Raw genomic sequence first — 18,253 nt, 5'->3', positions numbered from 1 at the left:
TCTTGTGATTCATTATGAATACTTGAAATGTATATATTTGTCTGATGATGGCTTCCGGTGCTTTAAAAGCTCGAAGATATGGCACTGCTACAAATTTCCATAAAGGGGTTGGTCACTTTCTGACAAAATTTGTAGGTTATAAACAAGTGTGTTTAATTAGAAAGGGCTCTATAGTTCCTTGTTGCTTACGGTTTATCTCAAGGGCCACTGCTGCCCATGAAATCACTGGAGGCGGTGTTCTTCCATCAATACAAATGAAGATAGCGGCAATCACATGATATAAAAAGGGTTTTCCGAAGTCAGAATTAAAAAAAAAAAAAAATTGGCCCCATGCTCATTAACCAATCCACAAAGAACCCCCCATACCTTGTAACTCATCTTGTGCGCCGGTGAATTCCAGACAGCGCCAACTGGTCTTACGTGCACGATTCCTAGCTGTAAAAGTTTAAGGGGCATCAACCATGCATGCTCAGATATATAGTCTTCTCTCTTCCCATGTTCTTCTGACCGTGGAAACTTCAGAGCCTCCTCGACTGCACAGGCTCAGCAATGTGATATCCGATCCCATCCCTGCTTATCTGTTAGTAAGATTACTGCTGACATCATCACACATGGACAGGACTGGAAGGAAGCTCACCAAGCCAATGAAAGCGACGTCGATGGAAGAGTGAAAATTGAATGGGGGCAGCACCTAGTGGCCGATGGAGAGACACTAATCCAGCCGGAGGAATACAGAGAGGCTTCCAAGTCTTATCTCAACTCCAGATCCCAAACTTATTGTGACCAGAGACTGGCATTACAGCATTTTCCTGCCAATGTCTTTGATGCAGGTATGTATAAAGACTGGAGTGTCCATTACATATTTTGATTGAGAAAGGAGGTGCTTGTCTTTATTAGTTCACTTCCAAAATGTGTCATGGATACAAAGGGTTCAAGGAACATGACATGGGGCAGACCATAGCGTTGACTTATTCCAGACCACCTGGATCTGTACTCATTGCAAGATGGAGCCTAAATCACACCCAGACACAGTCTTGCATGCCCCAACTGATCATTTTACTGTAAGGCAGGTCAGCCATCCAGGTTCGGCTTACTGACTAGCTATGGACCCTTCTGGCTTTCCAACAGCTTAAATTGCCACATTTATCGGGGTCTGTGGATTGTTTATAGAGTTCCAAGAATGGACTAATAAAGATTTAAGACTTTGTTCCAAAAAGATAGCAGTACTTATAAAAAGTACAAAAAGGGGTAATATACAAAAGGGAAAGGAATCTACAATATAGACAGTTATTGAAAATAAAACGGATAGAAAAACAGAAATACCAGTACATGTGGAGTAGATTGGTGAGAAGCTGGTTTTCAAGAGGACACACTGGGGGATGGACAGTTGCTTGTATTCTCGTACAGCCCTCTAGAATCTGACAATCTAGCATCTGTACTCCTAGCATCTTAAAGGCTCCAGTAGTGACACCTCTGACCTCCCCCCATGACATCAGGGAGAGACCGGCTGAGTGTACGATCAGGAACCCAAGATGGAAATACAATTCAATATTTTGCTCATATTTCCTGCGGAGGTCCTCCAGGAGAAAAACTATGACTGCTATATTTTATATCATGACTTTACCAATCCATAGACACCAGACACAATGCACAAGAGATTGTTAGTTCATGGCACATGCGCTCTGGCCTGTTCTCATGGGTGCATGACTATGAAAGTGAATTGGTTGTGTTCAGCAGTATTTCATGATTTAGAAGATGCTATATCTCATCAATGATATAAATTTGGTTATTAATTTCTCTTGTGTCCAAATCCAGTGTTTCATCCCAGAGATGTCTGGTGGCTTTGTATCTGCATGAATGAGGAGGACTTCTCTCAATAGCATCTGCTGAGCCACTGCTGTGCAACTTCTTTTGTGAGAGGCAAAACACCATAGCAATGTTAATGGAGTCTCCTGGCAGTAACAAAAGGGAGGATGTGGTCCCTGTGTAGGTGTGAACATGGGCCAATGAATTTTAACACACCTAACAGGATATGCAAATGTAATAACCTCACACTTCCATGACAGGATATGCAAAAGTAATACATCATGCTTCCATGACAAAACTCGGTGAATACAAGAATATCATTCTTCCATAACAAAACATGTTTCAGCTTTTTGGACCTAATGTATGTACTTGCATTACCTTGGCAATAAACTGCTTCACTGCTCCTGTTAGCACTTGCCATGCTTCCTGATACATCTGGGGAGTGATTGGCTATAGAGTTAACTTGGAATAAGGAGGTAGTGGAGAATTTTGTTCCATCACTCCCCCTCAGAAATAAGTTATAGCTTTCCTTGTGGGTATTATACCATATTGTATTATTTGAGGATATACCCCTGAGCGCTGGTCCCTTTACCTTTTATGATTTCCTGTGTCAGGATAACTGGGACTGGGTATCATCGGGCTAATCGCCCTCCAAGTGGATGTCCAGAACTGGATATGGGTTTCTTCTATTGCACTGTTCATTCAATAGACTTTGCTAACAGCTGATGTTGTTTATTGGTGTGGTGGTTTGCTTTCTGACTAGGACAATGCCACCATGCCAATTCAGTCTATTAATTATTAATACTCAATTTAATGCACTTCTACTGGCAAGTTTCTTTGTAGTGCTGTCCTGCTACTTTTTTAAAACTTCTATTGTGGGATACCTACAGAGCAGGTAGTCAGTGTACATTATAAATCTGCTGCAGCATTCAGCCAGGGTTTAATGGAGTTAAGTAAATAGTGTAAATCCCAGATAAGGGCTCATTTACATGCAAAGATAATCTGTCAAATGACTGCCATTTTGGCCATTAACACTTTATCATTGTTATTTGCATGTAAAAGGGCCCCCAGGAGCTGTTTGCAGAGCTCAGCGAGTGATTAATCACACATGCAGCTGTGCACACAGCTGCATTGATCTCCTTGCGGCTGACGGCAGATTACAATGTTATCTCCTGACTCCCGTGGAGATAGCTGAATAATGGATTTTAAGTTCACCTTAAAATCATAGTACCTGGGTGCAGAGAATGTCTGGGGAACACCTGTTACCTGAATGTGTTGTGCTAACAGTTAAGTACAGCGGAGGTTCTGTTATGGTCTGGGGATGTTTTAAGTGGCATGGTCTCAGCCTGTTGGTTGTAGTGACAAGAACCAGGAACACGGAGGTGTACCCTGACCTTCTAGACAATAATGTGCTGCTGTTAATGTGGTAATACTCTGGGAATGGTCAGCCATACAAGACAACACACCTTGTCAGAAATCCAACACTGCTTAACCTCGGTTTGAGGATATGGATGATCCAAAATTGGACTGACCTGCACAGAGTCGCAACCTGAACCCTACAAGATGTCTTTGGGATCAACTGCAATGTCAGGTCAGAAAATATCAATAGCATACATTTTCTTCTAGAGAACTCAACACACATTTGCAGGATAAATTTGGGAAAATACCAGCTGAAGTGTTTCAGACATTAGTAGAAAGTACGTCTCGGTGGATATTCGATGTCATTATGGCCAAAGACACCCCCTAAGCATTAACATATGTAAAGAAATACTACTTTTGATTCTTGCTCAGGTGTCTCATTACTTTTGGTAGGATAGTGTAATATTCCTCCTGGAAATATTTGAATTAACAGCTGGGTGCTTCAGCATGGTTATTTCCCAAAAAAACAAGTATTTACTATGTCAGAAGAGCTGACATTTTCTTGTGTATGGCCAAGAGGAACAGCCAGAAAAGCACTGTAATCACATGACTGCTGCCCCCTTCATTCCCATAGACAGGAAAGTAGGATAAGCACTGAGGAGTTATAGCGTCCCTTCTAATGAATCATAAATTTTGCCAAAAAGTGACCAACCCCCCTGAGAGCACCTTGAACACATGATGCAAGTGTTGCGATCAAACATTTGTGCATTACGTATGAATGATTTAACTTGATTAGACCCAAACACATTAGAAGGACTAAAGTCTATGGAGTGCTGCTAGTATAGGAATTGAGACAGGATGTCTGTGACTGACAGTTGTGGATGTCGAGCTGTAGACAGGTACATGTTATCACCGCTGCCAGACTGTCCCAAAAATTCCACATTACCTGGCAGTCTTGGACGACTTCCTTAGATATTTCAGTGGAGAATGCTTGTATTTGGTATCTCCTTTTTCAGATCTGCTAATAACACTTCCTTAAATGCCGTGTTTTAGATGGCGCAGTCTGGTAATGATTATCAAACACTACACAATATGTTTACAAAGGAATTGGGTTACAAAATGTTTTGCATAAAGAAACAGTTGAGAACCGCTAAAAAGGATCAAAATGTCTCATGTGACCCGTGCCAGTGGAAAGGCTTGGCTGAAAATGCAAACACTAGGGATGGTCAACCGAAGTAAAATATCACCAATTGTCTATAGACAGACTACTGGAATGTTTTCTCTGCCCATAGACAATGAGCAAGGAAGCCCTGGAGAAGAATATACTAGGCAGACAATACAAATACATGTATAGTGAAATGTCTTGAAACACGACCACCCAAAATTGGATTAAAAAGGGGTCTTCTAGGGGCTGATATTCTTAAAATGATGGTCAGCATGTATAATATATGGTGGAAAAGCTATCAAAGGAAATCTGGTCTGGAAAAGGAGGTAGTCTACTTAGAGGACGTCTTCTGGAGAGGTTGTTCTGCATAAGCATCTCCACGTTGATCTCCAAAAAACTGATAAAATCCCAACCATCAGCCAGTTTTTGAGTTTGGTTTATCAGTTCCTTCATAGATGCAAAAAAAAATGGAATTCAAGCCAAGCAATGGATTTCAACCTGATGGACCCCACTGGCTTATAATTGGGTCAATTGGGTTCCATCATGGTGTATTCTGCACTTTTTCCCCCAGCAAATGCAAATGGGAGGATGACTCTACAGCGCCAACTATTAGAAGTCAAGATTCCTGCAAGTCAATGTCTGACCTTTTAACGAGCCTAGAAACAATGACTGGGAAGATAAGTCAAAGCTAGAATCTTCTTCATAAGAAGAGAAAACCTTGTACAGACAGACTGTTTTTAGGTTTTTGACCTTCATCATTATGCAGTAGGTTGTTGGGTTGGCTAGGGGAAAGGCCTATGATGTGGGTCGGGAGGGATAAAATTTCTCCTAAAGAGCTTGGCCCTTAATCTTTTAAACCTCTAGCAATATCCCTTGCTGTTAGTGCAGTATCATTGAGCCACTTAAGAGACCCAGCGATGCAGCTGAGCGTTTCAGGCAGACCACATCCAGCAGCCATGAACAGCAGTAGGGAGGGGTACCAAGCTGAAGTTCTTGCACCGAGGCCAACAGACCTTTAGCTATGCCCCTGCATGTGCTTGAAACAGTGGAGAGAGGGGATGGAGCCAGGCTATGCTGAGCACGACAGACACACAACTGCACCATAGGCTTATTGAAAAAGTGACACAGAGTTCTGCTGGATTGAGGTGCAGGAACACTAGGGGAGGGACAGATGGAGCACTGCAGCTACAATTAATGTGGTAATGGGGACCTCTGGCCCCCCTGGCTTAGGGTTGAGTCACAATTGTGACCCCCTATAGCTACACTGCTATTGGGGGACATTTATTTTTCATTTTTAATTACTTGTGCATTCCAATACATTATTGCCTGTGCAGAAAAAAAACAGCTATCTGTAAACACCGTATGTATGCATAACCAATCTCTCAATGGACAATCCTGTGTTAAGCCCCAGGCTATCATAACAAAAACACGTGGATATCCAAATGCACCAAAGTAAAAACAGGCCTAACAGCTTTCCGGACAGGTCTGTTTTAGTAAATACTTTTTTTTAAAATAAGGTAACAATGCCGGAGGACCTTTTCTTAGCAGTTGTTTTACACTATCCTACCAAAAATAAAATTGGATACCTGAGTAAGATCCAAAGAAGTATTTATGTACATATGACATCAGATACTCTCCGTGGTATACTTTCTGCTAACGTATGATACACTTCATCTGGTATTTCCCTCCATTCATCCTGAAAAAGTCTGGCTAGTCCTCTCAAAGAAGATGAATCGGCCAGTCTACAATGGTGCAAGGAGTGTCATCATTGGACAATCGACCAATGGAAGAACATCCTATGAAGTGATAAATCACACTAATCCATCTTCACATCAGATGGAGGTACCTGGGTGTGGAGGATGTCCGGGGAACGTCTTATGCCTAAGTGTGTTGTACCAACAATTAAGTACGGCGGAGGTTCCGTTATGGTCGGGGGATGTTTTATGTGACATGGTCTTGGTCTGTTCATTATAGAGACTGAAACCATACCACGTAAAGAATCAAGAACAGAGGTGTACCTTGACATTCCAGGTCATAATGTGCTGCCGACAATACTGTAGGACTAGTCAACAATACTTACAATAAGACAACGCGCCTTGTCACAAATGAAATGCTATTTCACGTTGGTTAGAGGATATGGATGTTTCACAATTGGACTGGCTTGTATAGAGTCCCCACCTGAATTCTATGGAATGTCTTTGAGTCACACTAGAACATTGGGTCAGTGAAAATAAACAGTGTCCATCTTCTTTGTGACAACTCGGCAGACACTTACAGGATAAATGGAGGGAAACACCAGTTGACTTGTATCAGAAATTAATAGAAAGAATGCCACAGAAAGTATCCAATCTCATTAGGGCCAAAGGAGGCCCCACTTAACTGTTGGCACAGCACACTCAGGCAAAAGACGTTCCCCGGGAATCCTATACACCCAGGTACAGCCATCTGATGTGAAGTTGGAGTAGCGATTCATCACTCCATAGAATGTTCTTCCATTGCTCAACTCTCCAATGACAACGCTCCTTGCACTACTGTAGATGGGCAGATGCTTCTTTCAGATAATTCACCAGAAGTTTTCAGGACGAATGGAGGGAAATGCCAGCTAAAGCATATTAGACGTTAATAGAAAGTATGCCAAGGAGAGTATCTGATGTCATTAGCGGGAGAGGAGGCCCCACTAAGTATTAACATATAGAAATAAATACTACTTTTGATTCTTGCTCAGGTGTCTAATTACTTTCCTCCTGGAAAAGTATAAAATGACAAGTTGGGTGTTCCAGCATTGTTATTTGATGAATAATACAAGTATTTACTATATCAGAAGAGCCTAGGCGTCTGCTTTAAAACTTGTGTAAAGGTATGCAAGTTTATAAGAATTTTAAGTGTCTGCATAACCGATCCAAATTTTTGGAGCTGTGGTATAATTGTACAAAAGAACTTCATGGTCTAAGAGCTTCACACAAGTGAGGTTACTCTGCTGAATACAGCTACTATGGTTGGGCATAATGAGAGAGCCATTATTCTTGAAGAACATAATGTACCTCCATAATATTGCTAAGCATCACAAAACCACCTCTCCGTTTTGCCTTGCTTTTTGTCTGGCTGTTGAAACACTTTGTGACATTTCAAGCGTTTACTGCCAATAGCTAAAAGGTCATTTCGGACCCTTGCTTTTGGCACCATTGTAATGCGAATTGTAAACCGACAATCAGAGGAAATGCTATTGAAATAAGGAATATACAGTTCAGAAATGGTCTAATGGCATCCAGAATAACAACAACTGTGCAAACAAAGTGTTCTAACGCCTGGTTCTGTGGTCGTCAAAACAAGGTCCAAGCAAAGTTCTCAATTGCTACTAAAAGGTCAGGATTCCAAAATGGCTCAGCTTACCGCATGCTTAATCAATTAACTATACCTTTAATTATCGCCAATAAAGTGTGCTGAAATTCGTGTTCCCCAAGGCTACGTGCAACATAATAGAGTTCCAACACATTCCTTTATGACACCGGGGAAAAAAAATATTCAACAGCTAGGCACACTTCCTATAATATGTTTTTATATCTAATATGCAGCAATGTACCATAGCAAAGTAACCACGGAGGGTCCAAATAAATAATCAAACTGCTAGCGAGAGCAGACGTCCAAGGTCAATAGAGGTAGTCTAGCAGTCACTGTACTCCGTTTTATACTATATTAATAGGAAATGTTTATTCTGTGTGTCACGGTGTGCTTCCTCTTGCAGTCTGTCTATACAGAGTTGACTGACACTGGCTGAAGGGGAAGACATGCCAGGAAAAAATACAGGAGGATATAGTGGGGTTGAAAGAATGTGGCACTGAGAAAGAGAACGGAGATGAATAAAGTGTGCTGGGTTAAAATAGAGGAAACCAGATGGTAGGAAGAATTGGGCAAAGAAAAAATGTGAACACACGTAATGTCCAACCATGTCCTAGTATGGGTAAGAAGATGAAGAATTGTTATCCGGGGGCAACATTTGAAGGTCAACGATTTGATACACTTTTTGGATCCCTGGACCTTAACAAAGAGGAGACCCTAACTGCTCCTTATGCCCCATTTACAGAGGGTTATTGTATGCATCTCAGGAGAAATGCATTCGGGTTGCTTTTCTTGTATAGATTTGCTAGTTGGGGAGAAATCTACTTATCCCCGAACTTTCTACATTCTCATCTGTGAACGACTGCCTGTTTACTGTGAATGAATAAATCTCCGGCCCGCTCCACCTCTATTCTCTGAGCGATAATTGCTTTTGTGTGAAAGCAAAAGAGCGATTAGATGGGATAGCTGTCAGGCGCTTTAGCGCCCAATAGTCGTCCCGTGCAAAAGATCCTTTAGGGTGGCCAAAAGACTCACATATTTTGGCCATGTAATTCAAGCAGAGTCGTTGGAAAAAATCAATATTGCTTGGACAGATCCGTGGCAAAAGAAGACCCGACCGCCAAAGTACACGATGGCTGATACTGTCATGGATAACACACAACTGAAAGAAGCAGTGCAAAACCAAAAAACATGGAGGGAGGGAGCCTTTAGGGTCGCCGAGGGTCGTGAACGACTACACCACTAACAACAACAAAGGTGGCCATACAAAACAGTTATACAGTACTGCACAAACGTTGTAGGCAGGTGTAGAAAAAAGGCTGCAAGGTAAGAATGCTTTCAAAAATATAAGAGTTAGTCGTTTATTTTTGGTAATTAACAAAGTGAATGAACTCAAAAAAAATATTTGGTGTGACCACCCCTTTGCTTTCAAAACAGCCTGTAATTCTTCTAGGTACACTTGCACAAAGTCAGGGATTGTGTAGGTTTATAGTAAGGTATATGATTAAACTATTAAACCAAAAAGGTGATAATGATCATCATATTCATATTTACGTTGAAATACAGACATTAACTGAAACAAACAGCTGTGTAGGAGGCTTAAAATTAGATGAGGAACAGCCAAATTGCTACAAAGGTGAGATTGTGGAAGACAGTTTCATATTGCAAGGCACAAGATAGTTATACTACATCAGCAAGGTCTCTCCCAAAGCACACTGGGATTTCAAGATGTGCTGTTCAACCTCTTTTGAAGACACACAAATAAATAGACAATGTTGATGACCATATGACGCGCCAGCGCTGGACTGTGATGTGGATTACCGCAATGCCCACAGTGCGGAATATCGCAGGATGGATGGCTTCCATTGACTGCAATGGAAGCCGTCCATGCGATTTTCTGCACAAAATAGAACATGCTGTGATTCTGTCCCGCAGTTGATTTCCGCTCGTGGGCGGTGGAGAATCTTTTAACACAGCATGTCTATGGATGGACATTGCTGCGGAATTCGCAGCGGGTGTCTGGCTGTGAATTCCGCAGTAATAATCCGTCCGGGGGCATTAGCCCTGCCACTCATAAGTCACTGGGCTGTTTTACTAGGGCATATGGTTATCACTGAGGGGAGTAACTCTCAATTAGCTGGAGAGCGGCTGGAGAGTGGTGTCTGCTCTGGAAAATCTAATGTTCATGGCAGCCTTCTGACTGTCCCCGACAGCAAATGTTGGTGGAGGTGCAGGGAAATGAGGATCAAGTATGTTGGACTTTAACCATGCTTGTTCGTTTTATTCTGCTGGGAGGTAAGCTGCTGCCAGAAGAGTCTCTCCACATTGAAATTTACACGTTATAAAAAAGCTGACAACTAAACTAGTGTGTGATTGCTTCACTGTAATAGGTCCACATTTTTTAATGGGAGGTCAACCATTGTTATTTTCAGTAGGCTAACAATCATACAAGTGATACACACCAACTCTGCCAAGTTACGACTTTGAGAAGGACATTGGAGGCCCAGACTAGAAGTATGGTTATGTAGATTTACTATGTACTGCAGCACCCAATAGCAAAAATATGTACTATGTGTAGATCTCTTAAAAAAAAAAAAAGTATAGAATAACTAAGCTTTATGGGAATCAACTTATCCCTTACCATCCTTTATCGTCGTCTTCTTCTATCTCCGATACTGGATCCTCTTCTGGTGCATCAATTATTGCCTGTGTCAATTTTGACTTAAAGCGGTCCAAGAGAGACAAAGTCTGAAATGGGACAGATTAAAATGTCAAATAAATATGTCAATTCTGAGTAATAAGTAGTGAGAATTGCATCAGCGGATCTCTGATGACATAGGTAATATGTATTATCTCTAACAGCACTTACTGGGTAAACATAAGTTCTCAGAACATCTGCATTTAATGCGACCGATGACACTTGGACATCAAAGCCATTTCTGATGATGCAAGGACTGACTTGCTCACAAAGACATCATTATTAGTACTATTGTCATGTGGTAAATTTAATTCAACCCAAAACTCTCCCATAATTATTTGTAAACTTTAAGAACCATTAAAGTTAATTTGCAATAGATACATATTTCCCAGGTCATGACTTAGAGGGGTTGTCTAGGATTATATATACTGAATGATTGCTGCATTAGGAACGCCTACTCTAGAATGGGTTGGTCCACCTTTTTGGGCAATCATGGCTTTCATACATCATGGAACAGATGCCACAAGATGGTGAACATCCTCCATACTTAACTCCACCTATGCCTGCTGCAGTAGCTCCGTTGTTGGTGCTCATTTTGTAAATACGTGGGAACAGATCTTACACCTGTTTCAAGGCAGTGTGAAGAATTCATTGTCATGTTCATCCAACCACTTCATAGTGATCTGAGCGTGATGACAGGGAATGTTGTCCTGTTGAGAGATGGCACCGTGGTTGGGGAAGACTTCCTGAAGATATGGGTGCAGATGGTCAGCTAACAGGTCCTTGCAGAGTTCACCATTCAAGGATTGTGGTATGATAACCAATGATACTAGGCCATGCCAGAAAAACCACTCTCCAGACCATAACACAGCTAACATCAGCCTGTTGAACCCCAACAGTGCACTCATGGGATATGGCTTCATGCTGTTTATGCCAGATGCGAACCCAGCCATCCATATGGTACAGCAGGAAATGAGACTCATCACTCTAGATGACCTTCTGCCACATGTGCAAGAACCATTGATATCATTCGTGAGAACTATGCAAGGCAGACGATGCAAGGAACACGGCATGGTTAAGGTGGAAATTTATTTAACTTCCTTGCTGTCATACTGCTGGGTCAGTTAGTCCGCTGTGGCACGCATTTGCGGAGATACCAGATGTATCACTCTACACTTGCCTCTAGTAACAATCAACATGGCCTAATGCTGTGTGATCTTCCATCTATTCATGGTGCAACCGGTCTTGGTAGACTCTTTATACCTTGGTTCAGGAACAGCCAACAAGTGCTACTATTTCAGAAAATTGGCACCACATCTCCAGATACCAACAATCTGCTTGCCGTCAAAGTCACTCAAATCACCACGTTTACCCATGACTGCCAAATTTTGCCTTCTAATGCATGGAGGAGAGGTCAGTACATTCATTGAGGGCAGATTATGAAAAGGCCAGATCACAAGATGGGTCAGAAGTGGTGTCGTGTATCCTTAAAGAGAGCACCCAAAAGGTCTGTTCATCTTATTCATCCTGAAAGTTTAGGAGTATGTTGACTGGTTATTCCCTTCACCTCGTCAATACGGTCAGTCACCACCCAGTACAGCACGGTCAGCATCACGCTGTCAATTATTTAGATTTTAATAGAGCAATCGCCAAGAAAAGATGTTGTGTAACTGTGATTGTATGGGGAATATAGGTATTTACTAAAACAGACAAGATAGGAGGTCTGACAGGTCCTCTTGAATTGAGCCACAATACAAATTCGGCATATTTTCTTGCACTTACTTACCATTACCTGATGGCAGTGTAAGATGCCATTTTACAAAGCAGTACAAATTAAAGGGGTTTTCCAGGAAAATACTATTGATGACGTATCCTCAGTATAGGTCATCAATAGTTGATCGGCTGGGGTCCGCTGTCCGGGACCCTGGCTGATCAGCTGATCATCTAGTGCTGCCATTAACACGCTTAGCGCAGGGCCATCCTTGTTGGAATGATCATCCTGTTGATCATATGTTTAGCGCCAGAGACTCCTAGGGCTACGTTCACATGGTCTGGTCTTCTGTAACAGATGTGAATTGCCTTGCCTCTTTGGATATAGAATATTGATGACCCTGGAAGTGTCGGTCGATACATACGACAGGCCTGGTAAGACGGCTCCTTGCTTACATTAGCGTTGTTCACAGTCCGGGAAGGAACACAAGACTACACTGCTTATGCTTTTGCATAAATGTGACATCAAGATGTTGGTGCCTAGCCATATGTATGGAGTATCATTTTAATATACTTTTGTGTTATTTGGAATTCTAGTTTTACAACGAACATTGTGTGGTCGTGTCAATTATATTTACTCCACCTTATATTTTTAGAATAAAAGTAACGTTTAAAATCTAGTAATCACCCATTCCTGTTCAGTACTTTTATTTTTTGGTGGGTTTTGGATGCAAAGTAATGTCAAATGACAAATGACACTGTGATGCGAAAAACAAAGGCTCCATAGGGAAACATGGGCGATAAAAAAAGAGCAAAATACAGAAAGATCGGGCATGCCGGAATATTTTTTTCAAGCAACATATAAACGTATATATATATATGCATAAAAATATATAGAACTATATTTCTGGATGAATCACCTGCTCTTCTCTGGAAGATCCTTTTTTTGTATTCTTCTTCCTGCAGTCGTTATATTTTTCTTTCTCTCCCATGTATTCTGCCAGGGCGCTGTTAGCGATTGTTTGTTCAGCTAAAAAACGGAAGTAGTAAATGTCAAAATACAGAACCTATGCAAATAGTTAATGTCACATAGGACTGGTAGCTGAAATAATTCATCCACTGTATGTATATACAAAGTCTACACAACCCTGATAAAATACCAGGTTTTAATCATGTTAAAAAAAATCTGCCTAAGATGAATCTTTTCATATTTCTTTCCACCTTCAGTGTGATACAGTTATCTGTATAATTCCATTGAAAACGAAGCAAAGCTTTTCTGGGGGGAAAAAGTTCAAGAAAAACTCAATGTGGTTGTATAAGTGTTCGCACCCTCTTATATTTGGGGATGTGGCTGTGTTCAGAAGTAGCCAATCACATTTAACCTCATGGTAAATAGTAGTCAGTACACTTCTGCCATTATTTACAGGGATTCTAATTTACCCCATAAAGTTTAGCCCTTCTAGGAGGATTTTCCTGACATTTTCTTTGTTGGTCTGTAAAGAACTTACAGCACATCAAAGGGGTCTGATTTTTGAAAGGCATCAGTCAGATGAAGGGTACAAAAGATGTTCCAACACATTAAATATACTATGAAGCACAGTGAAGAAGGTCATCAAGAAGTTTGGCACAACAGTGACATTGCTCAAAACTGGATGTCCCTCAAAAATTCATGAAAAGACCAGAAGAAAATTGGTCTGATAGGCTGCCAACATTAAAGGAGCTGCAGGAATTTCTGGCAAGTACCGGTTGTGTAAAACATGGGGCGTGCATCTCCCGTATTCTTCATATGTCTGGGCTGTGGGGTAGGAAGGCAAGACTTTTCTAACAAAGAAAAACATCCAAGTCCGGCAATGTTTTGCCAAAACTTACATCAAGCCAGCCAAAAGTATGTGGGAGAACATGTTATGGTCTGATGAGACCAAGGCTGGACTTTTTGCCATAATTCCAAAAGGTATGTTTGGTGCAAAGCCAACATTGCACATTACCAAAAGAACACCATACCCACAGTGAGGATGGTGGGGGCAGCGTTATGCTTTGGAGCTGTTTTTCTGCTGCTAGAACAGGGACTTTAGTCAAGGTGGAGGGAATTATGAACAGTTCCAAATATCAGTCCAGGTAAAATTTTGCAACATTTGTAGCCTTGAAAGGGAACCCGTCAACAGCTACGAGCTTAGTTAGTTTATGGTGCTCATAGCTGGTGACAGGTTCCCTTTAAGAAGTGGTGTACATCTTGAACCTGTTGGCACTTTAATGGAGAAATTGATTCGCAACCGTTGCACATGTTGATAGCCCTTAAATGTAAGTAACTTGGGGTTATATTAGGATGCTTGATTGTTCCCCAAAATGTTTTTGAGCAGTATGTATATACTGTACATGTTAATTCAGGTTAGATTTAGAAAACCCATTTTAGTTACATAATGCCTGAAAAGTATAATAAAACAGATGTAACTAAGTAGAAAAAAACCATAAATCAGAAATATGTAGTATTACTTGTGGAAAGCATTATCATCCAGTATATTCTGACCAGACAAGGCAGAGTTTTATGCATGCTGGTATTGCAAATAATATTGAAGTTATATCGAAGCAGAAGCTGAAAAAACAGAAGCAGGAAGGACTCGGCTTAAATGATTAACATGCACCATGCCAAAGTTATTGAGGCACTGTGCCAACATAAGTAAACATTCTGCCAATATATAAAGAAATTAAATTCAGGCAGTAAACTGGCATTCATCTGAAGCTATAAATGCCAACTCATACTTCCAAAGGGGATTTCCTTTAGAGGTTAAAGCACCTCATAATAATTTGATTGATAACATACACATAGATATAGGATCTGCCATGCTCCAATCACTTTACAGTATGTACATATTAAACAGCTCTAGGGAATTCCGGAGTTTGTGGGTGACAAGTGTTTGACAACACAATATTGTTCCTCGCTAGTATTTGCTATAGCCTTGCACCACTGGAAAGCCCCAAGCTTGTATCCGACCATGGCAACATCAGTTTTAATTATATAGACAAGGAAAATATTTTTGGGGTGTGTGGTACAACCTCCAGGCATAATATAATTACATGAGATTGTATATTGCCAAACGTCTCTATTTATTGATTAAAACCAGCATGTACACACGTTTCGAGGTTGGTGGACCTCTTCCTCAGTATCTGGATGCGGACGGTGTATCTCGCAGAGAAGATTCAGCAAACTAATTACCAATCTTGAAATCTGACCATGCCAACATCAGTTTTAATCCTACAGACAAGGAAAAAAAAATTTTGGGTGGTGATACAACCTCCAGGCATAATATATTTACATGAGATTGTATATTGCCAAACGTCTCTATTTATTGATTAAAACCAGCATACACACACGTTTCGAGGTTGGTGGACCTCTTCCTCAGTATCTGGATGCTGACGATGTATCTCACAGAGAAGATTCAGCAAACTAATTACCAATCTCAAAATGTGTGTACATGCTGGTTTTAATCTATAAATAGAAAAGTTAGGCAATATACAATTTCATGTAATTATATTATGCCCGGAGGTCTTGCCACACACCCCAAAACTTTATTCCCTCATCTATATAGTCAAAATGGTTTACCCAGTTGGGCATAACGTTACCTGCATCTTCTATAGTTCGAGACCTATTCGCTGTGTCTCTGTAACCAATCCTTAGCTTACCACCCTTCAAAAGAGGACATGGTTTTCAATTTTATATCTCCATTTTCTACTGCTTCCCCCCTTCTTTTCTACTTTGATGACCATCATGAATTCTTTGTGAATTCTCAAATATAAATCAGGTTGAATGTCACTGCTGCCTTTTGTGGGTTTCAGAATAGTAATGTATTAAGCAAAATGTGATGTGATCACTACGTAGGGACAATCCATTGGGAGAAAACGTGGTGGCCAGATTCTGGGCTATTCTCTTCTACAAAGTAAGTGAGTGGCTTGGGGAGACATAATTGAGGGTGGTGGGTATGATTTCAGTTATTTTTTAAGTTTGCATTTTCTACACACTCCAAACTTATGATGAGTGAGTGGGTAATACACTCTTTGTGCAAAAAAATTAAGTACCTAGAAGGAGTTGTCTGTCGTTTTGCTACAAAACTTGGCAAGCAGTTGCATCTCAGACAGATATGCAAATGATTTAAGTTGTAGCGTGATTGGATGAATGGTCTTTCCACCTGACACCCTAAAAGTGGTTCCACTCTCAGAGGCTACTTGTGTGTAGTGGGCCTCTTCTTTTGCTTTTGCAGAGTTTGTTGACCACTACACATGATTCTACGACACAATTGAAGAGATTTTGCCTAGTTAACAGGGTTTGAGAGGGGGTGCATTATTGGAATGCGAGAAGCTGGATGGTCATATCAATGAATTGCCCTCCACCTGAACCGTTCTGACCAGAATATTAGGACATGTTGGGACTAGTGTATGCATGAAGGCATGCACACAAGCTCACCGGGCTCAGGAAGCCCATGACAGACCACCAGTACAGATTTTCGTTTGATCGTTCAACAAGCCTGGACAGCTCCAACTGTTCCATTGTCCACCATCCAGAGACAGGTGGCACCATCATTGAAATGAATGGGAACTTTGCCTGAAATACCAAGCCTGGCTACCAGTAAGAACGGAGCCATTTGCTTCCTGCAGAAGCTCAGTGCACAAGCACTCTGGCCTGGCAAACAGTTAATCTGCAGGAAGTCCTATGCAATGGACCCCTGATTACTTATCCTGCGGATAAGTTATGAATAGTTTACAACCGGACAATCCCTTTAAATCGAACCTGTCATAACTGGAAGCCATTATAAAAACAGAGCCAAAGAAGTGTTTCAAGTTCATTTAAAGACCTCTATGTGCCAGTTTTCAGCAACCAGCAGGGGTCTCAGCAGCAGGACCCCCACTGATCACAAATTTTAAAAAAGTCGCTCGGACATGTCCAAAGTTTGTAGAAAAGTGCATTTACTCTTTCACTATTTAAGGAAGAATAATTGCAGAAATTACAAGTAATGACCAGTTTCCTACACCATGAATGTGCATCATAAATCAAAAATGCATAAAGAATATTCCACTATGATTTCAAGCTAAGTTATGTTTCCACATGTATGTATATTTCTGAATCTGCTTTAGTAATAAAAAGATTGAACAGAGCATTTTCTTAAGTCTGCAGAAACATTTGTCCCCGTTATATCTAACTGTATGACAGCCCAGCAACCATCCACCGAAGGAGAACCTGTCACTATGTCAGATCTAGAATAACAAAGACATCAATGTGATTGTAGAGCTATAAATTACACCAGCAACACAACCCAACCTATAAAGTGACCCAGTGAAGCCCGAAAGAGTCATTATTGGCCTCACTGAGCTATTCGCTCTCTTTTTTGTAAACTCCTGGTGAGTTGTCATGTATGTTTTCTTGTACAATTTTTTGTACATTTTTCCAACTCCCGATAGCGTGCCGATCTGTGACCTGTGTCATCTAATAGGGGCTCCTGCTTGTCACTTTTTTTTTAACACTGAACTGTGGACAACTGGAAACAAATTTTCATAGAAGTATCAACTAGAAAAAGTTCTGCTTGCCAGATCTTCAATATCAAGCAGAATTGCAGATTTCTGGATAACCAAACAAGGCTGTGTTAAGTCATTGGCTCAATTCAACAGTAATAAAAGCTCTACACGATGCCGGACTAACATGGCCTAAATATATAAATCTTGAATGTTTTTAAGCTGGATTTTATAGTTTTGTGCTACAAGAAACTACATAAAGTGCAGTTAAGTTGCCCGCGGGGCAGAAGCTCACTATATTTGCGGAAGGCTTCTGCCTCCTGCTACCAGCTATGATTAATGACGGTGTAGAACCCATCAGGCAGGCGTAGGAATCCTTATTGTCCTGTGTGCGACAGGAGTTTTATACAACAGCCATAACTATTTTTTTAACATCACTGTAACTGTATGCACTCTTGTTTTCCAGAAGAGGAGATGTAGTTTTCTTTAGGTGTCATTTTTCACATATTTAATCATTTAAATTATATTATTTTTTTAATGGGTAAATAGAAGAAAAATACATTTTTATGACCCATACCGATCACCATAAATAATGTATTAATTGAGTTTTGTGTGTGGTGTATGGGTTGTTACAGTTAAGGCTCTTTTACATGGAATGATTATCTTTCAAAAAAATCATT

General features: G+C 40.8%; 1 protein-coding gene across 1 annotated transcript in view; it reads right to left on the bottom strand.

The window, feature by feature from the left end:
• Positions 1-18,253, bottom strand: part of CWC27 (CWC27 spliceosome associated cyclophilin) — a 181,149-nt gene that overhangs the window by 49,517 nt on the left and 113,379 nt on the right. The window contains exons 12-13 of the mRNA XM_066602791.1: positions 12,995-13,104; positions 10,308-10,414 (exon numbers count right to left, since the gene is read on the bottom strand). Coding sequence (XP_066458888.1) covers positions 10,308-10,414; positions 12,995-13,104 — 217 coding nt within the window. The remainder of the gene's footprint in view (positions 1-10,307; positions 10,415-12,994; positions 13,105-18,253) is intronic.

The sequence above is a fragment of the Eleutherodactylus coqui genome, chromosome 5 (assembly GCF_035609145.1).
Source record: "Eleutherodactylus coqui strain aEleCoq1 chromosome 5, aEleCoq1.hap1, whole genome shotgun sequence".
NCBI lineage: Eukaryota > Metazoa > Chordata > Amphibia > Anura > Eleutherodactylidae > Eleutherodactylus > Eleutherodactylus coqui.
This window is presented reverse-complemented; position numbering and strand designations above follow the sequence as displayed.